General features: G+C 50.1%; 1 protein-coding gene across 1 annotated transcript in view; it reads right to left on the reverse strand.

Annotated features, from left to right (window-relative positions):
- The window catches only part of CHD1 (chromodomain helicase DNA binding protein 1), a 1,544,591-nt gene that overhangs the window by 1,404,569 nt on the left and 112,383 nt on the right, over positions 1-27,639 (reverse strand). The window contains exon 4 of the mRNA XM_086960963.1: positions 7,839-7,955. Within this exon, the coding sequence (XP_086817089.1) occupies positions 7,839-7,955 (117 nt within the window). The remainder of the gene's footprint in view (positions 1-7,838; positions 7,956-27,639) is intronic.

Below are 27,639 nucleotides of genomic sequence, written 5' to 3' on the forward strand. Positions count from 1 at the left end.
CTTAAGAGAAAAGGGGTGACCACCTTAGGAAGGAAAGCAGATCTGGTTCTAAGAAACATATTATCCGCATAGAATCATGTAAAAGGAGGCTTGGAGCGAAGAGCCTGCAACTCGCCCATCTAGTGGAAGTGATTGCAACAAAAAAATATTGTTTTAAATGCTAGGAATCTTAAGGAACAACTAAGTAATGGTTCAAAGGGTGAATAGATCAAGAAAGTGAGAACCAAATTCAATTATCACGGATGCATGATAAAAGGAGTGGGGGGGGGGGCTATTTTTGAGACCCTTATAACGAATCTCATAACTTTGGCATAGTTAAACATCGAGGGTTGATCTAGTAAACAGAGTTAAGCTGACAAGGCAGACAAGTAGCTCTTAACAGTAGCTACTGCACAACCCTGTTGTGCTAGAGAAAGAGTGAAACACAGAACATCAGAAAATGGGCCTGCAAAGATCAATCGATCTCCCTCCACACCATTTAACAAACTTGTCCCACCTACCAAAATAGACAGATTTGGTGGAGTGTCTTCTGGTTGGTAATAGAACATCCATCACATCCGGCGGGAGAGAGAAAGAGCTTAGGTTGCCCCATTCAATCTCCAGGCATGAAGGTGTAGGGTCTAGAGGTGGGGGTGCAGAACCTGCCCATGCGATTGCGGGAGGAGGTCTGACCTGAGAGGGAGATGGAGCAGAGGGCGCAATGAGAGGTAAAGAAGGTCCGTGTGCCACACTCTTCGCGGCCAATTCGGGGCAATCAATATTTTATTTATTTATTTAGTGTTTTACAGAGCGCGAACGTGACCTGTTTGGGTATCAGAGTGCTTTACAGAGATAGCAAGCTAAATTCAAAGATTAGGAGCAAACGATCATGAATACACTTAAAGGAGAAGATATAGACAGGAGGAAAGCACAACATCAGCCTCTGCCCATTAAAGTAACAGTGAGGTTCAAATTATGCAGTATGCTAAACATTGTCCATGAAACCAGAAGTGAGGAAGTTACATCTACGAATTCTAGTGAGGCTTAAATGGGTGGTGTTCATATAAAGAGTAATAAAGTGTCGCTAAGGCGCTGATTCTGTGAGTGCTCTGAGAAAGGTTATGGCAGGAATTAGCCCATTAGAAAAGTCTTAGCCTCCTTCTTGACTCTTGGCAGAGATGGTATTCTTTTGATATTTGGTCCCAGGTTCTAGGTGCGGCCCAAGAGAAAGCTCTGTTGCAAGATTTCTTCCTCTGGTAGAAGGGTTGTTTCAGCACAAGATCCCTAGAACTCCGGGAGTGCGTGCCTCCTCCGTATAACTTGATTATTATGAGCAAGATACGTAGGTGACAAAGTGTTGTGCTTTGTGTGTGATACAGGCAAGTTTGAGTTGGATTCTGGCTCCATAAGGGAGCCAATTCAGGACCTTCAGGTGCGGTGAGATGTGGTCAAATGTTTTTGAATCTGTTAAGAGTCTTGTGGCTGCGTTGCATCAGACTTTTAAGGGAGCCGTTGAGATCTTGGGCATACCAGAGAGGGTTACGCATCCTTATTCGATCCTAGAGATAACTAATGCCTGTACTGCCATTTTGAGGTCAGACGCATCTAGGAATGGTTTTAGCTTTCGAATGTAGCTCAGGTGAAACCTGGCATTTTTGGCCAGTGTTCAGGTTCTTGTCCAGTGTGATTACTAGTGATTTGGCTGAGTCCACTATGATCGGGTTGCAGTTCAGCACAGAGATTGATTTGGTCCATTCCAATATGTCAGTTAGCGCCTTAAGTTTCAGCTAGTTGCTAGCTAGCCATTGCACAGTCAGTTTTAGAGCCTCGTTCGTTGTTTTGATCTCTTCTAGGGATGAAACTTTGATGTAGATCTGTGTGTCATCTGCATACATATAGAAAGAGATGGTGGTGTTCCGCAGAATTTCAGTAAAAGGTTCCAGATAGAGGTTAAAAATTAGTTGGGGAGAGAGTTGAGCCTTACAGGACTGCGATCGTAATCAGAGAAGGAGAGGATAGATTTCTATTAACTATGAATCTTTGAGAGCGGTTCCGTAAGAAGGATTTAAACGATTTGAGAACGGTTCCCCCTAAACCAAACCTGTTTTCAAGACGGCCTAGTAACTTCTCATGGTTAACTGTATCAAATGCAGATGATAGGTCCAGGAGGATTGTTTGACTTAGGCCTAGTCTTGGCGAATCTTCCTCAGAACTCGAGGAATCAAGGGTATGGGTGGAAACGCGTAAAGAAGCTGTGAGCCCCAATCTAACTGAAACGCGTCCCCCAACGATCCCCGCTTTGGATACTGAAGACTTCAGAATGCCAGGCAGTGTGCGTTCTTGTGAGTGGCAAACAGGTCCAACTGAGGAACCCCACATTCTGAAAATGTTAAGGACCACCTCCGGATGGAGACACCACTCGTGATCGGCTACTAACTGCCGACTGAGTCTGTCCGCATGCACACTCAGTTATCGGGCCAGATGATTTGCAATCGGATGGTCCTGAGTTCAGGACCGGAGTTGCAGAACCTCTCTGCAAAGATGATATAGCCCTACTCCTGCCTGTTTGATGATGTACCACATCGCGATAGTGTTGTATGTTTAGACCTGAAACGACTAACCGCGAACAAAGGGAGGGAAGGAAGGCCTTGAGAGCCAAATTGATCCCCCGCAATCCAGAAGATTTATGTGAAACAATCTTTCCTCTGGAGACCAAATACCTTTCACCTCCAGATCCACCAGATGGGCTCCCCACCCTAGAGTGAAGGCATCCGTTATCACTGTAGCCACTGGAGAAGGAGGTTGAAACAGCTTCCCTTGAGACAGGTTGCATGGAACACTCCACCATAACAGCTCCGCACAGTGTCTATGGAGATTCTGACCACATCTTCGAGATCTCCATTGTGATGAAACCACTGTCTGCAGAGGCACTACTGGAGGGCCCTCATATGCCAGCGTGCATGGTTGACTAACTGTATGCAGGAAGCAAACAGACTCAGCAGGCGCATGACCTTCAGGACTGGAACAGGCGCTCCATTTTGAAAAAGTGGAGTCATAGCCTGGATGTCTTGAATCCTCTGTAGAGGCAGGAAGGCACAACTTACAGTAGTGTCTAGTACTGCCCCTATAAACAGGTTCTGCTGAGAGGGCGCCAGGTGAGATTTGGGTAGATTTATCTAAAACCCCAAGTCGAACAACAGTTGTGTTGTTACTTGCAAACGATTCAACACCATCTCTGGTGACTTTCCTTTGAGCAGCCAGTCATCCAGATAGGGGAAAATTGAAATCCCCGACCTTCTGAGATCTGCTGCCACCACTGCCATCACCTTTGTGAAGACCTGAGGTGCGGACGTAAGGCTGAACTGAAGGCCCACAAACTGATTGTGTTGAGACCCCACCGTAACACGGAGATACTTCTGATGCGACTTCAGGATGGGAATGTGAAAATACACATCCTGTCAATTGATTGACACCATCCAGTCTACCTTCTGCAGCTCAAAAAGAATCTGAGCCAAGGTCAGCATTTTGAGTTTCTCCTGTTTGAGGTAAAAATTCAAAACCCGAGGTCGAGGATCGGCCTCAAATGGCCGTCCTTTATGGGAATCATAAAGTACCAGAAGTTGCATCCTTGTCACCTTTCCTGCTCCAGAACCACCTTGATCGCACCTTTCTACAGCAATGACAGAACCTCCTGCTTGAGAAGCAGAAGGTGCTCTTCAGAGCACAAGCCCTGACCGGGAGGAAAGGGACGGGGAACTACAGGAAGAGTAGGGCATACCCATTCTCTACTATGCTCAACACCTAGAGTTCTGTAATAACAAACCTCCAATATTGTAGAAATGGGACACCCATCCTCCGAGAGGATAAGTATGCTCTAGGATTGAGCAGCTAGAGCTGCTCCCTGCCCCTCCCAGTTGGAGGGGCAGAAGAGGAGACCTGTTGTCTGCAGCACTCTGCAGATGACCTCTGCCCTTTCCCCTATAGGATCCGTACAAGCGGTTTGCCCGCTGTCGCTGCTGCTGCGGTTGCTCGACACGAAAGGACAAGTTTCTCCCAAAGCCACGAAACCTGCGGAACTGTCCAAAATGTCTTGGCTGAGACTGAAGTCCTAAAGACCTGGCTGTGGCTTTCCTGTCTTTAACATGCTGCAATGCCAAATCCGCTTTAGCCCAAACTGGCAAGATCTATTGCATGGCAGATCCAGTAAAGCAGCTTGGACATCAGGAGAGAACCCTGAACCACGCAATCATGCGTGTCTTGTAGTAGCCACAGACGATTCCATTGCCCTGGCTACCGAATTGGCTGTCCCCAGACCAGACTATCACCTGGCCGGCAGCAGCTTGAGCATTTGACAACACCTCTGAGAATTGCCTTTGCTCCTCCTCAGCCAATTTTGGGACCACTTCCCTGGATGAGTCCATGAGGGCATGAATGCAGCGACCTAAAAGGCATGTGGCATTCGTTGACTTGAGGGCCATACTCCAACTTCTTTGCAAATTGCTTCATGCGTTTTGACTCCCTATCTGCAGGCGTAGATGGGAAGGAAGCGGCAGACTGTCTCGAGGAGTCCGAAGCCTGGACGACCAAGCTTTCTGGCAAAGGATGGGTGGACAGAAAACCAGGATCCTCCAGAACCACCTTGTACCTCCTTGCCGTGGTCCTGGAAATTGCTGGTGCATACATCGGCTTCTGCCAGACATCGAGAATGGGCTCTGTCAACGCCTCATTAAAGGGAAGAAAAGGCTCTGAAATAGAGGAAGGAGAATGAAGCACCTGCATCAGGATATTAGACTAACTCTGTTGTAGGAAGAGGAAATTCCAAAAGATCGGCAGCCTTCCTGACCACAGCATGGTAAGTGGTCACCTCCTCCGTCGGCAGACCCTTTGGAGATGAAAGCTCCATTCAGGAGAGATGTCCAGGGCACTAACCTCCTGTAAACCCTCAAAATCCGGGTCAAGATCCACAATCTCTCCATGCTCCTCCTGGTACTCTTCTTCCTCCAATAGTCTTTGTGCCTCTTTTCGAGACCTCCTCTTCGGAGCAGGTGTCGGGAGCCCCACACGCAGCACCAGTGACTTCGGGATTGGTGTCGAAGGGAGGTCCACAAGAACAGGAGTCCATATCAGTCGAGGTAGAGAAGACACCAGTTCGGAACCAGACAGCGCCAGGGATTAACCATCCAGCGGTACTCGCCCCTCCAAAGATTGCAACAGCGTCGAAAATCTCAGCGTCAGAAGAGGCCAATTCCTTGGAGTCTTAGGCATGAGAGGTGCCCGAGGTAACTGAGGTGGAAAACCTTTTGGGGAATATGCCTACAGACCCATGAGGCCAACAGGCACACCTGTAGGGTTTGCTGCTCTGGCAAATAAGCCAAACATCGGATTCAAAAATTGCAACGGATCCGAAACTCGGGAAAGCAGTATACATCGGATCTGGTACTACAGGCTCTGAAACCGCTTGGGGAGGCACCAAATTTGGCTTTGGCGCCAGAGACCCTAGAGCCAGAGGAGGAGTGGTCGACTTAGGCAACGGTGGAGGCGTTGCATCTCTTGGAGCTGGTGGAGTCCCTGCTCTCGGAGCCGGGGACGGGCGGAGTACCCTCAGGTGAAGGAGATGGAGAGGTCTCATCCCTACGAGGACTTCTAGGACACAGACACCGACTTCAGAGTCGCATCCTTCGATGAACAACATTGAGAACCATGGCACTGCTTTTCTTCTAACTCGAAGAGCCCGCGACTTCAAATGGGTCCTTGACCTCCTGTGACCACTTTTCTGCTTCTTGGCCTTGGCCATGAATAATTTGGCCTCCCTCTCCTTCAGCGCTTTAGGATTCAAGCGCTTGCATGAAGGGCACGTCACAACGTCGAGGTCCAACAAAAGACACCATAAACAGTTTCATGGGGGGTCAGTGATGGACATGTGGCTCCACATTTTCTGCATGGCTTAAAACTTGATTTTTTATATCGTTTTCATCCTTGATGGCTACAAAGTCACGACAATCCACAACAAAAACTCCCAGAAATGGAGAGATTAGGAAAATAACATTTAGTGTTGACGGCACAGAAAATGGAAACTGACTTCAGAACGCTGACGGAGTTGTCTTATGGCTCACACAGAGTCGCGTGCAGAGCTATTCCATTGTGATGTCCTCGAAGTGGGAGAGCTGAGGAGAAATGTTTCTGTGGAATGCTGTGCAGTGAGATAATTCAAAAGGTGGGGAATCCACAGGCAGGTGTATCCATCACAATTTCTGGATCCTCTAACAGTTTACAGACTTGAATGGCCCAGATATCAATACATTTAAAATGTCCACTGCACATTTTCCAAACGCTGATATCTCAAACTGCGGTACAATCTACAAAAAGCAAGGTTTCTGAATAAAGTACTTCCTCCAGGTCAAGTTTGGTGTACATCCTTTCAGTAGATCTTGAAATGCTATTTTTACCTTTGCATGGATATGCACAAAACATGACAAGCAAACCCATTGAACCAGTCCTGCTAAGGATGTGCAAAATGTTGTGCAGATTTGCAAATAAGGCATTATTAACATTGATTTTTTTTTATTTTCAATGGAAAATGCGGCTGAACCATAACTACACAGCCGAAATTACTAATTACTTATTGAAACTGTACAAACTGATATGCAGAATGTTAAGCATATCTGCAATCCTACGAGCAGCAAAGAGTCTTTTTTCATCTGGGTGGACTTAAAGCCAGTAGTGTTTTACTTCAGGAAAGAAACTTATCATTGTAAGTTAAGAAGTAAAAAAAAAACAATGGGTTAGCCAGGTGTTTCCTTCTGAAGCTTTTCGTAAGAAGAATGGTGCATACATTTTTAGATGTGGTAATATGTCAAACAGCTAAAAATGATGAGGTGTTGCCCTTATGAAAATGTATAGGGCACTCACTAATACATCTCTTCATCTGAAATTTGACAAATTCTTTTTTGATCAGATTTGAATTTTTACTCCCAAAAACTAGTCTGTAAAAGAACTAGGAAGAACTGTTTTTTGTAGGATTCCATGGGATTGCATGCGTTTCATTGCCATATCTAGTGAGTGCTGCTTCCACTCTCAAAACCCCCACTAAAGCACTGTATTCCTCTGTCACCACACCCCGCTTTTACGCTGCGTCTGCACCCTTTCCCATCAGATTTTATTTTTCAAATCTCCTCACTGTCTGCTCCGCTGCTGTTCTTATACATTCTCCCAGTCTTCCGACAGTTAAACAGTGGCAAATTGCTAGCCTCCTGTCCCTTCTCCCGCTCCTAAGCCAACTGTCATTGTGTTTTTTTATTTATTTTTTTTAAAGGAAAATGAATAAATATTAACTATGGTTTCTTTATGGAGGGCTCCCTAGATGCACTATACAACTGAGCCATTCCATAAACTTTTATGCACTTTCATACATATTTTTGTTAATTTACTGCTCCAAAACTGGCGTGCATCCATTTTAAACGGTGAATTATTGTTTTTGTATTTTTTTTTTAAACTGGCATACATGTGGTGTGTGTGTGTACGCATGCCAGCGTCATCTCAATATAGAGGCGTTTTAATTGTTCTGCAGATGCGGTTTCGAAAAACAGACTTTTTGCTGAAGCAGAACAGGATCAGCAAAAAGCACTGGCAGGACAAAAGGTTGAGTATGTTCTAAAAGATTGTCTCCTCGTCATATCTGTTTTGGTCTACCATTTTATCCCTACTTCACTGAATTTTTAACAAGCACTAGATCGTCTCAACTCCACTTGCTCTATGGCCAAAGTGTCATCACCCACCCTTGTATTGATCTAATTTAGTCTAGAATACTGCAAGAAAATCAGAATATTAGAGTATAGGTGTACTTTAAGTTGGAAATGTACCTCTTCTGACTCACTATCAGATGATGCCTTAGCATGTGGCTTCTGATGAAGTTGCTGCTGTTTCCTGAGCATGGCTGATCTCTGAACAGCCAAAATACTTGGATTGGATTTCCAAAACTAGAGTGAGGGGGGAAAAAAATCAATATTAAAAAAGTATGGATGGGTCGATGGTATGGTGAACGAAAACACAGTGGCAAAATGGGAAACACCTATTTTAACATAAAACAAACATACATCCCCCAAATCACCATCTCCTCCTCATACCAACTGCATTACAGCAGCTATTTTAAGAAAGATGTTTCTTCTGAGAAGTACATTCAAAATGTATTGTTCTAACGCATTGGTGGAAAACCGGTTTACTCACATATTCTGATTATATCTTGATTTTTGGGTAAACTCTCAATATAATGGAGGAAGGATACGTTGTGAGACTGATTATTTTACTAAATATTCTAAACAGATTAACAATTAGTAAATAACTCAAACCACACACAAAAATGATTTTATGGTTTGTATAGGATTCTACACAGTGAGCGATAGCTGACATCTCTATTTGTATACTATTAGCTCTTCATTCAGGGAACCCAACAATAAAGATATCAATGAAAGAACCCAGGTGGTTTGACTAAGCCTGCACATTAGCAAATAGGGAACTGCGCAGGGCATTAACCACCAAACCAAGGTGCTTATTGGAGGTACAGGCAGCCAGGAAATTTTATAAACTTAAAATAGCTGAGAGGAAGGCTGCATTATTAACAGAACAATGGGAGTCGCTGGTTAGGAGCGCCAATCTGAAAAGCAGCGGCCCTTTTTGGTCAGCTGTTAGAAAAATGCGAGAAATGGGCAAACAACTAACCCTGATTAGCTGCAACATAACCAGCAAGGCCCATTTCTCCAAAATCTACGCCGCCCTACCTGATGAATCAACTAGCCTTTCCCCTAGTCAGCTTCACGGCTTAGAGATAGATGTCTATGAGGTGGAGATAGCCATCAAAGAGAGCCTTGGAAACAAGGATCCAGGTCCTGTTGGACTGCCCATAGTTATAATTAAACACAGTCCGGACCTATGGGCACCAATCCTCCTCTATTTTTTAAGAGCCTCCCAACAGTACCCATGCCCACTACTTGGGCTACCAGCACCACAGTTCCAATTTTTAAAAAGGGTGAGAGGTCGGACCCAGTGAATTATCGTCCGATTTCTCTTTTGGATAACACCTTAAAAATTTTGGGGCAAATAATCTATAATAGGGTGGTAGAGTGGACTGAAGATACAGGTCTATTGGACCCGTGTCAGATGGGATTCAGGAGCAAGGTGGGGACAGTCGAGCAATGCTCGAACCTGAAACTGATCATTGACAAGTATACCATTGCCCGATCGTCCCCTATCTACCTTGCGTTCATGGATCTTTCATCTGCTTTTGATCCAGTGAATAGATCTAAATTATGGGCAATTCTTTTGAATTATGGACTGGACAAGGCTCTTGTTAATTTCTTGGCGTACCTCCATACTGACCTCAAAGCACAAGTTAGGATTGGGATGGGTGGAGAAGTTTCTGGACCTATTAATATTGGTAGAGGGGTAAGACAGGGGTGCGTTTTAGCACCCCTATTGTTTATTATTTATATTATTGGTCTGGCCAAAACTCTAAAGCAAGTGACTAGTGATGTACCAATTATCCAGGGGCAACCACTGCCAGTTTTATTATACGCAGACGATGCGGTCTTGATGGGACGAACACCAAATGCCCATCGCCTACTTGTTAAAGGCTTTGTCCAATACATGGAGGGCTTAGACCTGCGCGTCAATTTAAAAAAATCTTTTATTATGCCATGTGGAGCCGGGAAACGAAAGCTCAATACCATACACATAGGGACAGATAAACTTGAATCTGTAACTACATTCCCGTATTTAGGTTTGGTTTTCGCTGAACACGGCTCATGGCGTGGGCATATGGCCCACGCCGTGGGCAAGTTCTCGAAAGCCACCAATTCTATACTGAGTTTGTCCCGACCAAAGAAAATAGGTGCCACTAGAGCTATTTTAAAGATTTTCAGGGAGGGGCGTGGCCAAGCTGGAGACCTGATCGGACGCAGGTCTTGATGGCTCCCTGCCCAGATCACCTCTAAAGCCCCTTAATAGCACACTTTGTTCCGCTAAAGTCGCACCTTCAACCGGTCAAGTGGCAGTGAGCGTGCACGATCCCCTGAGAGAGGCTCCGGAGGGAAGGAGGCGCACGGAGCGACTTTTCTGAGGGTGGCAGTGGCTGGACGAGTCGCCTGAAATGGCGGCCATGACGGAGCAGTGAGGAGCTCCGTAGCGGCATCCAGCAGGTCCTGGCGAGGGACGGAGCCAAAGTCACCCCTCTCAGCAGCCCCACGAGAGGATGAACGCCGGCAAACTGAGGGTGGAACAGCTGGAAAGTACGGTCGGCGAATACTAACACCAGGCCAGCGGTGAGACAAAGAGCCAGTGCGGGGTCGCGAAAATCGAGGCCCTGGCTTCGGGCCTTTACGGAGTGCGGGACCAGCGCCGGCGCCGCAGACGAGCCCAACTGTGGAGGTGGCCCGGGCCCCAGAGTGTCCTGGACCGGAGCTCCGGGGTTTGGTGCACGGGTCCGCCACCTAGCGAAAGACCAGCGGCCACCATTGTGGCCCACCCGGGAAGCGGAGAGCAGAAGCATACGACCAGAGGGCCCGGCCACGGGCCTGGAGGTGAGAGACAGCCGGCCGCCCGCCGTATCTGGCCTGAACTGCGCTGGTGCTGGGGGTAGCAAAACCCAGTGCACACCTGCAGACAAGGGGAGCCTAGCGGGCCACTACGGATTGGCCCTGAGACAGATTGCCACTGGGGAGCCCATAGCGGCGGGGTGAGGCAAGGGACACTCCCGGTAGCGGCAAATAAAGAACTGAACCCGGTCTTGGGCTTGCCGAGGAGTGTGCCCGACCCAGAGTCGAGGTCGGGCCTGGAAGGGGCGGACGGCCCAGTGCGGAGGCCTGTTGTTGCGGGCCCAGCTCCCACGAGTCTAGGGGTAGACGGCCCAGCCTTGGTGTGGAACCGGGGAGACAAGAAGCGAGGCCCAGAAGGTCGGACCCGGCTCAGATCGCAGCAGCCAAAAGGGGATAAGGCCGGCAGGCGCATTGCTTCCCCCAGAACGCCGGTGGATCGAGGCATGCGGTGGGAGCAGTGAGGCCAGCGGAGCCTCAATCGCCTCTGGACGCAGGAAAGAGGTCTTGGAAGCGGCGGAGAAGCGAATCGAGTCCGGGCCTGTGTTGAACCCCGGAGCCCCGAGGTGGAGAGGTGCGCCACGCCAGCAGACAAAGTTGAGGTGTGGTACTGAGGGGGGCAGCGGCAGACACTCTGGGAGCATAATCGAGCTCCCGGAGGGAGGCCGGGTTGGCCGCAGAGACAAGGGAGATCGAGAGCGCAGGGGTGCCTTGCACACCTACCTAGCGGAGGGTTACCACAAGCCGGAGTACAGTGGGGAGTTGGAGAGGCCGACCAAGTACCCGGCTCTTGGACACTACCGCGGGGCGATTAAATCTTGACAGGCACGCAGAGGTATACCCCTGACCCGACCCCTGGCACCAGACGAGGGCTTAAGAATCAGGGACAAAATGGCGAACGCAAGTCGAAAAGGCAACCGGACTATCACAGACATGCTCAGCAAAAAACGCCACAAAGGGGGGGGGGGGAACCCCGACAGCCACGTCTCCCACGGTGCACTCCACGGCCCCACAGCAAGACGAGGGGGAAGCACCCATCACAAGGTCGTTCCTGGAATCACTCTTTAACACTCTCCGGGATGACTTCCAGACGTTGAAGCTGGATCTCGCAGGGGAACAGAAGGAATTCCGCCGCGATATTAACGGCCTGGGCGAGAGAGTGGCAGCAGAAGAAGACTCTAGCTAGGCTAGGGATGAGGAGTTGGGTCACCTACAGCAGGAGGTACTTCGCTTACAGGAGCAACAGGTAGACCTGTAAGCCCACGCGGAAGACCTAGAGAACCGTTCCCGCAGGAACAACATCCGCGTTCGGAATGTGCCGCTGAAAACAGAAGGGAACAGCGTGACCTGCTACCTGCAGGACCTGTTTAGAGAAATTTTAGGGGAGCCCTCGGACTTTGCAATCCGTATTGACCGTGCGCACAGAGTGGGCTTAGCGAGACGCGCGCCAGCCCCACCGCCAGATATCTTGGCATACCTTCTGGACTTCCCTCTGAAGGAGCGCATTCTGCAGATGGCCCGGCAGAAACAACCGCTGCAGTTTCGCGGTGACTCCATCGCCCTATTCCAAGATTTGTCGACAATCACGCTGCAGAAGCGGAGATCGTTCAAAGTGGTCACGAAGTTTCTACAGGACAAGAAAGTACCATATTCATGGGGCCACCCGTTCCGCATTATCTTTAAATGGCAGGGGAAACTGCATCAACTCCGCTCTCTCAGCGACACCTGTTCCCTGCTGCAGCTCGAGCTCCCGGAAGAAGCAGTATCCAGAGAGGCTTCACCACATGGCTTGGCTCTCAAGACGGCCCCACACAGCGCTCTCACGATGGATGGCACCGGTCCGAAGAAGATGGCGCTCAAGGGGGCGCATCAGGCCTGACCCGGAGACAATTGCACAGGAACGGGCAGCGGCTGTCCAGGAGGTAGTTAGGGACACCTCTGTGCCTTCCTAAGCAGCACGTATGGGGGGAGAAGTCCCTCTTTCTTTTACTTGATTGGGGGGGAGGGGCGGGGAGCCAGAAGGGTTTCCACGGCCACATCTCCCACTACGATGACTTTCTATGGACCTGCATTGGTTGTTGACAGGCACAAGACTATGGTACTCAAAGGGGAGTTTCACATTGAGGGGAGGTAGGGGGGAGGAGGGGAAGGGGGAGGAGGGCCGGGGATGGGGGGGACGGTTGTGGACACGGCAGTTGGGGTTAGGGAGGGGACCGGGTTGGGAGGGAGAGCCGTCCAGTGCAATGCTCCAGTTTCAGCTACCCTTAACGCAATCACGTACACCACTTCGGTCAGATGGAGGTTCAGCGCAATGAGCCACATCAGTTTAAATGCCATCCACGACCATTAAGATCTTGACCCTGAACGTGCGGGGCCTAAATAACCCGATTAAGCGGCGTGCAATATTATCCCACTTAGACAACACACGCGCTGACATCTGCCTGCTACACGAAACTCACCTGCTATCCCGCGACTGCCATCGGCTGCGCTCCCACAAATTCCCAACGCAATTTTTCTCATCCAGCACCACGAAGACAGCAGGGGTGGCGATCCTAGTGGCGAGACATTTTAGAGGTGCCGTATTATACAAGTGCGCAGAACAGAAGGGGAGGTTGTTGGCATACAGATTCAGGATAGGAGGGCTAGATTTTACGATTGGATCCTTATATAGCCCTAATGAGCAGCAGGAGCGCTTCCTAAGATCAGCCTTGATGGACATTGCAGCCACACCAGATAGACACATCATCCTGGGAGGGGATTTTAACATGGTCTTTGATACACTCCTGGACAGATCCTCACAACGTACTCCATAAGCAGGGGCATTCTCCACTGGGTGTAGGGAACAGATGGCGGAACTAGGACTTCACGACCTCTGGCGGCGCACGCACCCCACGGATAGGGAATATTGTTATTACTCCAACGCACATAAAACATACGCGCGACTAGGCCATCTTCTGGTCACAGAGCCGGTGTGCGCCTTGGCTACGGCGACGGAGATGGGAGTAATCTCCTTGTCAGACCATGCGCCGGTCTCCACCACGCTCAGTCTACCACCAATATCTTGTCCGCCTAGGGTTTGGCACCTCAGAGACACCATACTGCACCGAAAGACGGTAGTGAAACACATAAAAGACGCTATCCACAACTATCTATCGCACAATACCAACTCCAACACATCCTTGGCGACACAATGGGCGGCCATGAAGGCTGTAATTAGAGGGGAGTTTTTGGCCCTTTCCTCTGCGGAAAACAAAGAACGGCAAAACAAACGGGACAAGCTCACCCAGCGGGTACGAGAACTTGAACAAATGCACCAGCGTACAGGGGCTCCCAGGATCTGGAAGCAACTTAAAGTAACGAGGAAACTTCTAGCGGTCCTGGATATGGACCGTGCGGAGTATGCGGCGCTGCGTCTGAGACACACTTACTAACTTCTGTAAACTCAGAGTAGCACGCCAGCTACAGCTGGTGAAAGAGATCTCTGACTCAGACGGGACGATAGTCACAGAAGACGCCGATATTGCGGAAACATTCCGCAGGTTCTATGCGGATCTTTACACAGGGGATCCCCCGGACGATACCCCGACAACGGACTACTTAGACTCAGTCACACTCCCTTTGCTAGCACCCTCCCAAGCGGAGTACCTAGAAAGGGACATCCGCATCGAGGAAGCGATCCCGGCAATTGACTTAAACATGGCAAAGCTCCCGGGCCGGATGGCTATACGTCCCTTTTCTACAAGACATTTTGCACAACGCTTGCGCCGATTCTCACCCGCATGTTTAACTCATTCTCAACGCCTGGCGCTATCCCACCCGATCTTTTGCGAGCATCTCTCACTGTGATTCCCAAGCCGGAAAAGGACAGGACCAAGTGCGGCTCCTATAGGCCGATTTCGATCTTGAACTTGGATCTTAAACTATATACTGGGATACTGGCAGCCCGACTGGCACCCCATTTGCCTGGGCTCGTGGAACCGGACCAGGCTGGGTTTATACCTGGGCGGCAGACGGTAGATAATACAAAAAGGATCGTACATCTTATTGAAAAAGCCTCCCGAATACCCGGAGAGCGGATGATGCTGGCGGTCGACGCCGAAAAGGCATTCGACCGAGTGCACTGGCCGTACCTGAAGCGGGTCCTAGCGAAAATGGGCATTGGCGAAAAGTTCCGCTCTTTAGTGTTTAATTGCTATAAATTCCCTACGGCAGTAGTGCGGTTGAACGGATATAGCTCAAGGAACTTCGCCATTGAGAGGGGAACACGGCAGGGGTGCCCGTTGTCACCCCTGCTCTTTGCCCTATATATGGAGCCATTTGCCCAGCGGATAAGGCAGAATCCCCTGGTAACGGGGGTGAAGTTTGGCGGCTTCCGCCACGCCATCAGCCTCTATGCTGATGATGTGATATTGTCCCTAGACGACCTACGAACGGCCCTTCCAGCCTGCATCGCGGAACAAGATACCTTTGCCGCCATTGCAGGGTATAAGATGAACGTGGATAAATCTGTGGCCCTAGATCTGTCGCTTCGACCACCCACTAAAGCCTACTTGCAGGATCTCTTTCCACTACACTGGTCGTCAGACCGAGTGCCATATCTTGGAATCCAGCTGGCTAATACCCTGCCGGCCATGGTGCAGGCCAACTATACCGCTCTGGGGGGAAAGATCCGGGAGGAACTTGGACGCTGGAACCGTGGCACGCTCTCCTGGCAAGGCAGAATTGCTGCGGTTAAGATGACGGTTTTGCCGCAAGTCCTTTACCTATTCAGGGCACATCCACTTCAGCCACCTGTGGGGTGGATCCAACAGACACAGGCAGATCTCTCACGTTTCATCTGGCAAGGTCGGAAGCCCAGACTGAAGAGAGCTCTATCCATGCTAGCCCCGGAGGCCGGGGGACTAGGGATACCGGATCTGCGCAAATACTTCCAGGCGGCGCAATTAGTGAAGTGGAGCAGGTGGGAGTCAGACTGTAGGAGAGTAGGGTCTGCAATCCTATGATCACCCAAATTTTTTGCTTTTGTTTCACTGGTTTACGACTTTCTCTGGCTGTGGGCCTGCTAATCAGACCCACAGCCTGGCTGTTCTCTCTCTAAATTACAACATGTACCCTAGGTGCATTTACCAATTGGTACTGGGCCACCTTATCAGACCCTGTAACTCAGGGCATAGGTGTACCCAGGGCTGCCAGGGGCTGCAGCATGTATTATGCCACCCCTGGCTGGCCTCCTAAATTTGACACAACTGGCTGCATGACAGCTGGGGCAAAGTCGTGTAATCACCCTTTGCTGTAGGTGTAGTATACCTATACCTAACCCTAAAATGGACACACGGATTCCTATCAGTCACTCCTATGGCAGGCCTTGACAATCCTGAAGGCAGAGTGCTTGGAATCGTGTGAGATGGTGCTCTGGCATGAGCTGAGCCTGTCTGCAGCTTGCGGAACCAAGTCCTAATAGCTGTTCCATGATATCGCATACCATATACTCTTAAGTGCATTATAATCCTCGCGGTTAAATGCTAACTTTGGTATTGCTTTATCAAAACATGTCGAGTAAGGTGTCATACGAATTGGAATACTAACCCCTCGCCAATTCTGGCGACGGGGTTAGCATTCCACCCTTCTAGAGGGACACGACATGTATGTAACTGTGAACCCCGGTTAAAGTTAACTAAAGCCTCAGCTCCACAAAATGGATGCTGCCACCACAGACACGAGTCTGACCTCCTGCTGCTGGGAGTCCTTCCAGCGAGGGAGGCTTGGACAAAGGGTTTCCTGTCCGGGGCGGTGCTAGCACCATCCCAGACATGGTTTTGTGTATCCTGGGCAGGCAGGGCTTTACAGGAAGGTGACTGCTGAGTGGCACCCCGGTGCTCACTACGCATAGGCCAGTCTGAACCAGTTCCAGGGGCACACCAGCCCCTGGCCTGGGGAAGTCCGGCATGGCAGAGGGGTGTAACCACCCCCCTCCTAGTCCCACCCATAGGCAGGACCGGGTCAGCCCCCTTTTTTAGTATAAAGATGGGAGCGGGCCCCCTGTTCAAATTAGATCATCTTTGGAATCAAGACACAACTTTCTGCGAAAGGACTTCAAGATTTCTTCCTCAAGATTCTCCCTTGTGGCTAAGGAGTAGTCACCCTGCATCCGCAGGCACCATCCTAAGAACACTGCGGTCTGCTGCAAGTCCTTCATCACGAATCCGACGACCCAGCTCGACGAGACCCGGCTTCCCTGGCACCTCTGACCTCTACTCACCTCTACAGCAAAGCTGAGAACTGTGAGTGCGACGAGACCTCGAGGGACCGACGATCGCCAAGACTGCACGACTTCTTTGTAACAAGCCCACCGTGTGCTCCACTGGTGAGTGCTTTGGGGTCCGAGAAGCCCCAACCCTGAGCAGCTCCAGCACCGAAGATCAGCCCTCCAGCATCTCCACGATCTGCGTGGGGCCCTTCTGCTTTTGCGTGCTCACCGCGCTGTGTGGCTACTAGCCGGCTGGCTTGTGGCCTTCTTCACCACGCCCGACGACATCACTGCTGCTGGTCTGGTTGCTCCAGACTGGCCCTTGCTTCCTTCTTCAAGAGAGGCACCCCGGACCCTCCTGGTCCACTCCAGACGCCATTTTGAGTCCACCGCGTGGGCTTGAATTTGCCAAGGCTTTGTTGCCCAATCCTGGGTCCAGCGACGTCGTCAGCTTCAATCTTCGTGGGACAGCTCGCTCCTCCATCCTGGTCGCCGACAACGCCTCCTGGTCCGTGAGATCTGCGTGCACAGCGTCACCCACTCACCTAGTCGAGGTGGCTACCATCCGGTGCCCTCCTGGTGCCCACTGACTACTGGCCAGTAGTCTCGAACTTGGTCCCCTCTGCTTTCAGGTGTCATCTTCCATCGATCCAGGCTTGGATCCACCGAACTTTCTTCACTGGTCGCCTGCCAGCAACTTCTTTCTTCCAGGCTCCTGGTCCGTCTACGAGGATTCCCGACGTCCTTTGAGTCCTATGCAGCTGCAGCCCCTGGGCTAGGTAACTTCGGCATTTCGGTGCCCCAGCATACCCTCACTATCCAAGGGTCAGAATCCACTTTCGTTTTCCTCCTACCAGGTCGGGTTCGCCCGAGAACACTAACTTTGTCTTTACTAGCTACCATAGACTTTGTCCCGCATCACGCGTGAGAGTGCACACTCTGCACCCGAGTCCCCTGGGTCTCCTAGAAGTAATCTGAAGATTCTATAGTCAAGATCTAGCGATTCCAAAGCCTATTAGTACTGTACTTACCTGCTAGTAATTTCGCATTCCACTTTCAGAGTATATGGTTTTCCGTGCCCCTCGGGCATTTGTATATACTGTGCTAACTTAAGTATTTTCGTAAGAGTTTTGTTTTGTGCTTAGTACCCTGTCCTCATAAAGAGTACAGGGCTGTTGTGAATCTTAATAAATAACTTGTTTATTTTCATAACACTTGTGTGGTGTCCTTTCACTGGGTATTCAAGGGGTATATGTGTGGTAAACAGCTGGCTTAACACGCCCTCTCGAGTCTTTAGCCTTAGACTGCTCGTATCCACGCTACTAGGATAGCTGGTCTATAAGGTTGACTTACAACCAATCATCAATAAGGGTTGCTGGACTGATACATAGTGTTCACTAGAATAGTGAGCACTGCATATCAGGCCACCTTCTCACATTGGTGAGCAGCGGTTGGGATTTGAGCTTGCTGTTGTTTTACCACACGTATCCTAAGAATATCTTGTTGAAAGATCACATAAGTACTGTTAGGTACATATAACTTAGCTTAGAATACTCTGAGTTCTACTGAACCAGCTGTTGCAGCTCCTCAAGGCTTAGCACACCTTGGCTGCAACTCTTAGCAAGGGATCAGTAGGCAAACACATAGTGTAGGTAGGTGCATCACTTACACCACACTAGAAACAGTATGTCAGACAAAGGAGGAAACTCTGAGTCTCCCCTTGTGTCAGTGGACCCTCCACAGGTCATCCCTTCCAGATATACTGTTCTTAGCTTCAGGGAGTTGAGACAGGTGTGTACCTCCAGGAAGATAAGACAGGGGTCTAACCCCACAACTTCCTTTCTGATTGGTCTCTTAGAGACTTATGATGCAAGGAGGGCTGGTAACCCAGACCCTTCTAATCCAGATGGGAATATGCCCTCCTTACAGGGACCCTTTGATAGCCAGGAACATCCCCTCCAGGAAGCAGATGATGCTGAGGATGAGGATGAGGATGAGGACCAGTTGTCAGGGGATGAGGCAGATAAGGGACAGGTAGAAGTCAGTAGACTAACCAGGTCCAACTTAAGCAGACATGAGATTGGTACTGGGGGACCCCTGGGGCCACTCTCAGGTCAGCTTAACATTGGGAATGGACGAGCTAGGTCTCTATCCAGAGGCTCTGGCAGATCCCTTAAAACCAATGGCTCTCAACACTCCTCTCAGAAGGGGATGACATCCCCTCAGAGGAGAGTGTATGAAGCTAAAGAAAGGGCAGCCAATCTGAGGATTGAAAGGGAAGAACTTGCCCTGGCCAAAGAGAGGCTTGCCTTTGCTAGAGAGCAACAGTTAAGTGGGGTAGTCCCCACTGGTGGCAGCATTGTACCTAGCAATAGGGAAAGGAGTTTTGATGCAAAACACCTAGGTAGGATAGTGCCCCCCTTTAAACAAGGGGATGACATCCACAAATGGATTACTGCTCTGGAGAGGGCCTGCACTGTGCAGGGTGTTCCCCAGAGTCAGTGGGCAGCTATCTTGTGGCTCTCCTTTGAAGGAAAAGGTAGAGATAAGCTCCTCACTACAAGAGTGGAGGATGCTAACAATTACCAAGTCTTGAAAAATACACTGGTAGAAGGGTTTGGCCTAACCACTGAGCAGTACAGAGTGCTGTTCAGGGATACCCAGAAAACTCAGTCTCAAGATTGGTCTGACTTTGTAGATTGTGCCACTAAGGCTTTTGAGGGCTGGTTGCTGGGCAGTAAGGTTACTGATTATAAAGGATTGTACAATTTGATGATGAGAGAACACATTTTAAACAATTGTCAGAACCAGTTGTTGCATCAGCATCTTGTTGACTCAGATCTGACCTCTCCCCAAGAATTGGGAAAGAAGGCAGACAGATGGGTCAGAACAAGAGTTAAACAGAACCAGGGCCAGAATCAAGGTGGTCAGAAGAAAGCAGACCAGAAGGGTAAAGATTCTAAGGGGGAACAAAATGACCAGAAGTCTTCGACAGGTCCCCAACAACCCAAAGAGGGTGGGGGTCAGGCTCCCCAAAAGAAGAAAGAAGGCCAATCTAAAAGGTGGTGCCAATACTGCAAAAGTAAAACTCACTGGTTTAGTGAGTGCACCAAGAAAGGAGGAGGGCAGACTCCTGCCACTGCAGCCCCTAAGGCACCTGTGCCCCCTAGTACAGTCAGCAGTGGTAGTGCACCTCCCAATGGTTTAGTAGGGTTAACCCTGGGTTCTGAGGGGTGTGACAACTTAGTTGGTACACTCACTCAGGCTGTCCTTGTTTGTACAGGGGATGTGGATATGTCCCCTGACATAAGTCCCAATACTTTGGGCAAATACAGACAGACACCTTTCATTAATGGAAAAATGGCTCAGGCCTATAGGGACACTTGTGCCAGTGTCACAATGGTGACACCTAACTTTGTGGACCCTGGACAGATCATGCCAGGTACAGAATTCCTGGTGACCAATGCAAGCAATGTCACTACCAATCCCAGTATGGCAATTGTAGCTTTCTCCTGGGGAGGGGTAAGTGGCCAAAAGAAGGTTGTAGTTAGTTCAGACCTCCCAGTGGATTGTTTGTTGGGCAATGATTTGGAGTCATCACAATGGTCAGAAGTGGAACAGAGGACTCACATGGAAATGTTCGGCTTGCCAGCACATGTGTTTGCTGTGACCAGGTCACAGGTCAGGAAATGCCCCACTGAACAGGTGCTGGATCCTGGAACAATGGACCAGACACCTTCCAAGAAAAAGAGCAGTAGGGTTAAGGCTGTGCCATCCCCCTTGCCCCAGGTTGTGGATCAAGTCTCAGAGGAGGCTGACGTACAGGAATTGAGGGAAACTGAGCCTAGAGAGTTTGAACTTGATCAAGTTGAATTCTTGGGTTCAGGGGGACCCTCAAGGGAAGACCTGGGGAAGGACCAGTTAGACTGCCCTTCTCTTGAACCCCTCAGACAGCAGGCTGCTGCTGAGGCTGCTGGGAACTCCACAGGTACCCACAAGGTATACTGGGAAGATAGACTCCTGTACACTGAGTCAAGAGACCCCAAGCCTGGCATGACCAGGAGGCTGGTTGTACCCTTGTCTCAGAGAGGTTTCCTCCTTACCTTGGCCCATGAGATTCCCTTAGCAGGTCACTTAGGCCAGACAAAGACTTGGGACAGGCTTGTCTCACACTTTCACTGGCCTCACATGAATGAGGATACCAAGGAGTTTTGTCGCTCCTGTGTCACTTGCCAAGCCAGTGGTAAGTCAGGTGGCACAACAAAGGCCCCCCTTATACCAATGCCTGTGGTGGGGGTGCCCTTTGAAAGAGTGGGGATTGACATTGTTGGTCCAATGGAACCCCAGACAGCCTCAGGGCACAAGTTTATACTGGTGGTAGTGGATCATGCCACCAGGTATCCTGAAGCTATTCCACTTAGGACCACCACAGCACCTGTGGTGGCAAGGGCCCTAGTTGGAGTGTTCTCCAGAGTGGGCTTCCCTAAGGAGGTTGTCTCTGACAGAGGTGCAAACTTCATGTCAAGCTACTTAACTGCTATGTGGAAGGAATGTGGTGTCAACTACAAGTTCACCACACCCTATCATCCACAATGCAATGGGCTTGTTGAAAGGTTCAACAGGACCCTAAAAGGGATGATTCATGGACTACCTGAAAAGCTCAGGCGTAGATGGGATGTCCTGATTCCCTGCCTTCTGTTTGCTTACAGAGAGGTCCCACAAAAGGGGGTTGGCTACAGCCCTTTTGAACTTTTGTATGGGCATCCTGTGAGAGGCCCCCTGTGTTTGGTGAAGGAAGGAAGGGAGAGACCTCTCAAAAAGCCTGCAACCAACATAGTGGACTATGTACTTGGTCTCCGCTCCAGGATGGCTGAGTATATGGAGAAGGCATCTGAAAACCTTAAGGCCAGTCAAGAACTTCAAAAAGCTTGGCATGACCAAAAGGCTGTCCTGACTGTTTACCAGCCTGGACAGAAGGTGTGGGTGTTGGAGCCAGTGGCCCCAGCAGCACTCAAAGACAAATGGTCTGGGCCCCACACAATTCTTGAGCAAAAGGGAGAGGTCACCTACCTGGTGGACCTTGGAACTCCCAGGAGCCCCCACAGGGTACTCCATGTCAACAGGCTCAAAGCATATGTCGACAGGAAGGACATGAGCTTGCTCATGGCCATAGATGAGGGACAGGAGGAAGAGAGTGACCCTCTCCCAGACCTGCTCACTCAGAATCCTGATGATGGGTCAGTAGATGGTGTTGTCTTTTGTGGCAGCCTCTCTGAGCATCAACAGAAAGACTGCAAACAGGTTCTTCAGTCTTTCAGACATATGTTCTCTCTGACACCCAGTCAGACCAATTGGTGCACCCATGAGGTTGACACTGGTGACAGCCTGCCAGTCAAGAGTAAAATCTACAGGCAGCCTGATCATGTTAGAGACTGCATAAAAACGGAAGTGCAGAAAATGTTGGAGTTGGGAGTCATTGAACCCTCAGATAGCCCTTGGGCTAGTCCAGTAGTTCTAGTGCCAAAACCTCACACCCAAGATGGTAAGAGAGAGATGAGGTTCTGCGTAGACTACAGGGGTCTCAATGCAGTCACTAAGACTGATGCCCACCCAATACCTAGGGCAGATGAGCTTATAGATAGATTGGCTTCTGCCAACTACTTAAGTACATTTGACCTGACAGCTGGGTACTGGCAAATCAGGTTAGCTGAGGATGCCAAGCCCAAGACAGCATTTTCAACCCCTGGTGGGCATTATCAATTTGTGGTAATGCCCTTTGGTCTGAAAAATGCACCTGCCACCTTCCAAAGGTTGGTGAATCAAGTCCTCACTGGGCTGGATGACTTCTGTGCAGCATATCTAGATGATATTGCTGTCTTTAGCTCCACCTGGGAGGATCACCTGGTCCACCTGAGGAAAGTGTTAGAGGCTCTGCAAGCAGCAGGCCTCACTATCAAGGCCACCAAGTGCCAGATAGGGCAGACACAGGTTGTATACCTGGGCCACCTTGTAGGTGGAGGCCAGGTTCAGCCACTGGAGAGCAAAATACAGTCAATCAGGGACTGGGCTCCTCCAACCACCCAGACTCAGGTTCGAGCTTTCTTGGGCCTGACTGGTTACTACAGAATGTTTGTCAGGGACTATGGATCAATTGTGACTCCATTAAATGAACTGACAAGTAAGAAAATGCCAAAAAAGGTTCAGTGGACAGCAGGCTGTCAAAAAGCATTCGATGACCTAAAGCAGGCCATGTGCACAGCACCTATCCTTAAGAGTCCAGACTACTCCAAACCATTCATTGTCCAAACAGATGCTTCTGAGTTGGGTGTGGGAGCTGTTCTTTCTCAACTGAATTTTGATGGTCAAGACCAGCCCATTGCTTTTATAAGCAGAAGGCTGACCCCCAGAGAGAAGAATTGGTCAGCTATTGAGAGGGAGGCCTTTGCTGTGGTTTGGGCCCTGACGAAGCTGAGGCCATACTTGTTTGGCACTCACTTCAAGATTCAGACCGACCATAAGCCCCTCTTGTGGCTAAATCAGATGAAGGGTGAAAACCCCAAACTTCTTAGGTGGTCCATTTCCCTACAGGGGATGGACTTTACAGTGGAACATAGACCTGGTACTGATCATGGCAATGCCGATGGGCTCTCCAGATATTTCCACTTAGAACAAGAAGACTCACCTGGTCAAGGTTAGCTTATTGTCCCAAAGTTTGGGGGGGGGGGGGGGTCATGCATGTAGGAGAGTAGGGTCTGCAATCCTATGATCACCCAGATTTTTTGCTTTTGTTTCACTGGTTTACGACTTTCTCTGGCTGTGGGCCTGCTAATCAGACCCACAGCCTGGCTGTTCTCTCTCTAAATTACAACATGTACCCTAGGTGCATTTACCAATTGGTACTGGGCCACCTTATCAGACCCTGTAACTCAGGGCATAGGTGTACCCAGGGCTGCCAGGGGCTGCAGCATGTATTATGCCACCCCTGGCTGGCCTCCTAAATTTGACACAACTGGCTGCATGACAGCTGGGGCAAAGTCGTGTAATCACCCTTTGCTGTAGGTGTAGTATACCTATACCTAACCCTAAAATGGACACACAGATTCCTATCAGTCACTCCTATGGCAGGCCTTGACAATCCTGAAGGCAGAGTGCTTGGAATCGTGTGAGATGGTGCTCTGGCATGAGCTGAGCCTGTCTGCAGCTTGCGGAACCAAGTCCTAATAGCTGTTCCATGATATCGCATACCATATACTCTTAAGTGCATTATAATCCTCGCGGTTAAATGCTAACTTTGGTATTGCTTTATCAAAACATGTCGAGTAAGGTGTCATACGAATTGGAATACTAACCCCTCGCCAATTCTGGCGACGGGGTTAGCATTCCACCCTTCTAGAGGGACACGACATGTATGTAACTGTGAACCCCGGTTAAAGTTAACTAAAGCCTCAGCTCCACAAAATGGATGCTGCCACCACAGACACGAGTCTGACCTCCTGCTGCTGGGAGTCCTTCCAGCGAGGGAGGCTTGGACAAAGGGTTTCCTGTCCGGGGCGGTGCTAGCACCATCCCAGACATGGTTTTGTGTATCCTGGGCAGGCAGGGCTTTACAGGAAGGTGACTGCTGAGTGGCACCCCGGTGCTCACTACGCATAGGCCAGTCTGAACCAGTTCCAGGGGCACACCAGCCCCTGGCCTGGGGAAGTCCGGCATGGCAGAGGGGTGTAACCACCCCCCTCCTAGTCCCACCCATAGGCAGGACCGGGTCAGCCCCCTTTTTTAGTATAAAGATGGGAGCGGGCCCCCTGTTCAAATTAGATCATCTTTGGAATCAAGACACGACTTTCTGCGAAAGGACTTCAAGATTTCTTCCTCAAGATTCTCCCTTGTGGCTAAGGAGTAGTCACCCTGCATCCGCAGGCACCATCCTAAGAACACTGCGGTCTGCTGCAAGTCCTTCATCACGAATCCGACGACCCAGCTCGACGAGACCCGGCTTCCCTGGCACCTCTGACCTCTACTCACCTCTACAGCAAAGCTGAGAACTGTGAGTGCGACGAGACCTCGAGGGACCGACGATCGCCAAGACTGCACAACTTCTTTGTAACAAGCCCACCGTGTGCTCCACTGGTGAGTGCTTTGGGGTCCGAGAAGCCCCAACCCTGAGCAGCTCCAGCACCGAAGATCAGCCCTCCAGCATCTCCACGATCTGCGTGGGGCCCTTCTGCTTTTGCGTGCTCACCGCGTTGTGTGGCTACTAGCCGGCTGGCTTGTGGCCTTCTTCACGACGCCCGACGACATCACTGCTGCTGGTCTGGTTGCTCCAGACTGGCCCTTGCTTCCTTCTTCAAGAGAGGCACCCCGGACCCTCCTGGTCCACTCCAGACGCCATTTTGAGTCCACCGCGTGGGCTTGAATTTGCCAAGGCTTTGTTGCCCAATCCTGGGTCCAGCAACGTCGACAGCTTCAATCTTCGTGGGACAGCTCGCTCCTCCATCCTGGTCGCCGACAACGCCTCCTGGTCCGTGAGATCTGCGTGCACAGCGTCACCCACTCACCTAGTCGAGGTGGCTACCATCCGGTACCCTCCTGGTGCCCACTGACTACTGGCTAGTAGTCTCGAACTTGGTCCCCTCTGCTTTCAGGTGTCATCTTCCATCGATCCAGGCTTGGATCCACCGAACTTTCTTCACTGGTCGCCTGCCAGCAACTTCTTTCTTCCAGGCTCCTGGTCCGTCTACGAGGATTCCCGACGTCCTTTGAGTCCTATGCAGCTGCAGCCCCTGGGCTAGGTAACTTCGGCATTTCGGTGCCCCAGCATAGCTTCACTATCCAAGGGTCAGAATCCACTTTCGTTTTCCTCCTACCAGGTCGGGTTCGCCTGAGAACACTAACTTTGTCTTTACTAGCTACCATAGACTTTGTCCCGCATCACGCGTGAGAGTGCACACTCTGCACCCGAGTCCCCTGGGTCTCCTAGAAATAATCTGAAGATTCTATAGTCAAGATCTAGCGATTCCAAAGCCTATTAGTACTGTACTTACCTGCTAGTAATTTCGCATTCCACTTTCAGAGTATATGGTTTTCCGTGCCCCTCGGGCATTTGTATATACTGTGCTAACTTAAGTATTTTCGTAAGAGTTTTGTTTTGTGCTTAGTACCCTGTCCTCATAAAGAGTACAGGGCTGTTGTGAATCTTAATAAATAACTTGTTTATTTTCATAACACTTGTGTGGTGTCCTTTCACTGGGTATGCAAGGGGTATATGTGTGGTAAACAGTTGGCTTAACACGCCCTCTCGAGTCTTTAGCCTTAGACTGCTCGTATCCACGCTACTAGGATAGCTGGTCTATAAGGTTGACTTACAACCAATCATCAATAAGGGTTGCTGGACTGATACATAGTGTTCACTAGAATAGTGAGCACTGCATATCAGGCCACCTTCTCACACAGACAAGCACTGGCTCTTCCAGGACCAGGCTGTGGCGGGTCGACCCCTACAGGAATTACCCTTCCTGCATAAAGCCCACCGTCCGGCTAACTTGTATGCTTCCTTTGTCACGAGGGTCCCCCTGCGAGTTTGGGCCGCCACTAGCACTGCGCAGGGGCTCACCACATTTCCCTCGCCACTTACTCCGCTGGTCGATAACCCGGACTTCACTCCGGGGCTGGAGAAGGGGGCTTTTCCGTCACTGGCGGGAGGCGGGATGCAGGACTTTATTCCACATTTACGGACCGGAAGGCGTTATTCCCTTCCCACTCATCAGGCAGGAGTACTCACGTCCTGAGACGGACAGACTGCGCTACATGCAGGTCCGACACTGGGCTCTACACCCGCAGGTGCGGGAAGCTGCTGACAGGACGCTCTTACCTTACAAAAGGTGGTTATTGTCCTGTACCTCCGACGCGAAACTGATATCGGACCTTTACAAGTTTTTGCAACCTCCCTCCTCACACTTTTACAACCCGGGCAGGGAACGCTGGGAACAGGAACTGGGCCGAACACTCAGTCACAAAGAATGGGATCAAATCTCGCACAGAGCCCGCCACTCCGCATACCACACAGGACTAACAGAGACGCTGACCAAGGTATTTACTTACTGGTACTATACACCAGAACGACTGCATGAAATGGACCGCAAGCGGGACAACGTCTGTTGGAGAGAATGTTGGCAGGTAGGCACACTAACACATATACTATGGGACTGTCCGCTCCTGTATTCTTATTGGAGGGAGGTGATAGATGAGATGGACACTCACTTCAACACCGAATTGCCGCGTTTTCCTGCGTACATTCTTTTGGGACTCCCCAATCGCCAGTGTATCCTCTGAAATCGCGCAGGGGAAGCCAGATTGCTATTGCCTTAGGCGCTGCGGTGCAAAATATCCTTACACATTGGTGAACTGCTGAGCTCCCCTCCATCACAGGGTGGTTACATAGGCTGTGGTATGTGCTGGGGATGGAGAAGATGTCTATCACATTAGCGGGGGATATAGAGCAGTTTGACGATCTTTGGCAGCCGTTTCAGCCCCTCTTGGTTAATGAATTTAGAGAAATCTCTTGTCCCAAATACCTCTGCCTCTTACGCCTTACGACATCTGAGGGGACAGCCTCCTGAGTGGACCTTGGATGTGGTTGGAGTCGGAGAGAGTGGCACAGCAGTACAGAACGGGGTAGAATTAAGCACTGGACAGGAGGTGGGGGGGGAAGGGAGTTTGAGGGAGTTTGGGGTCCGGGAGGGAAGGGGTTCAGGGGGGGGCTCAATCTCCATTAGCAACACTGCTTCTATCTATTGATATGTCATTTGAAGAGACTTGGGCCGCTAAAGACTC

The sequence above is a fragment of the Lissotriton vulgaris genome, chromosome 3_1 (genome assembly GCF_964263255.1).
Source record: "Lissotriton vulgaris chromosome 3_1, aLisVul1.2, whole genome shotgun sequence".
NCBI lineage: Eukaryota > Metazoa > Chordata > Amphibia > Caudata > Salamandridae > Lissotriton > Lissotriton vulgaris.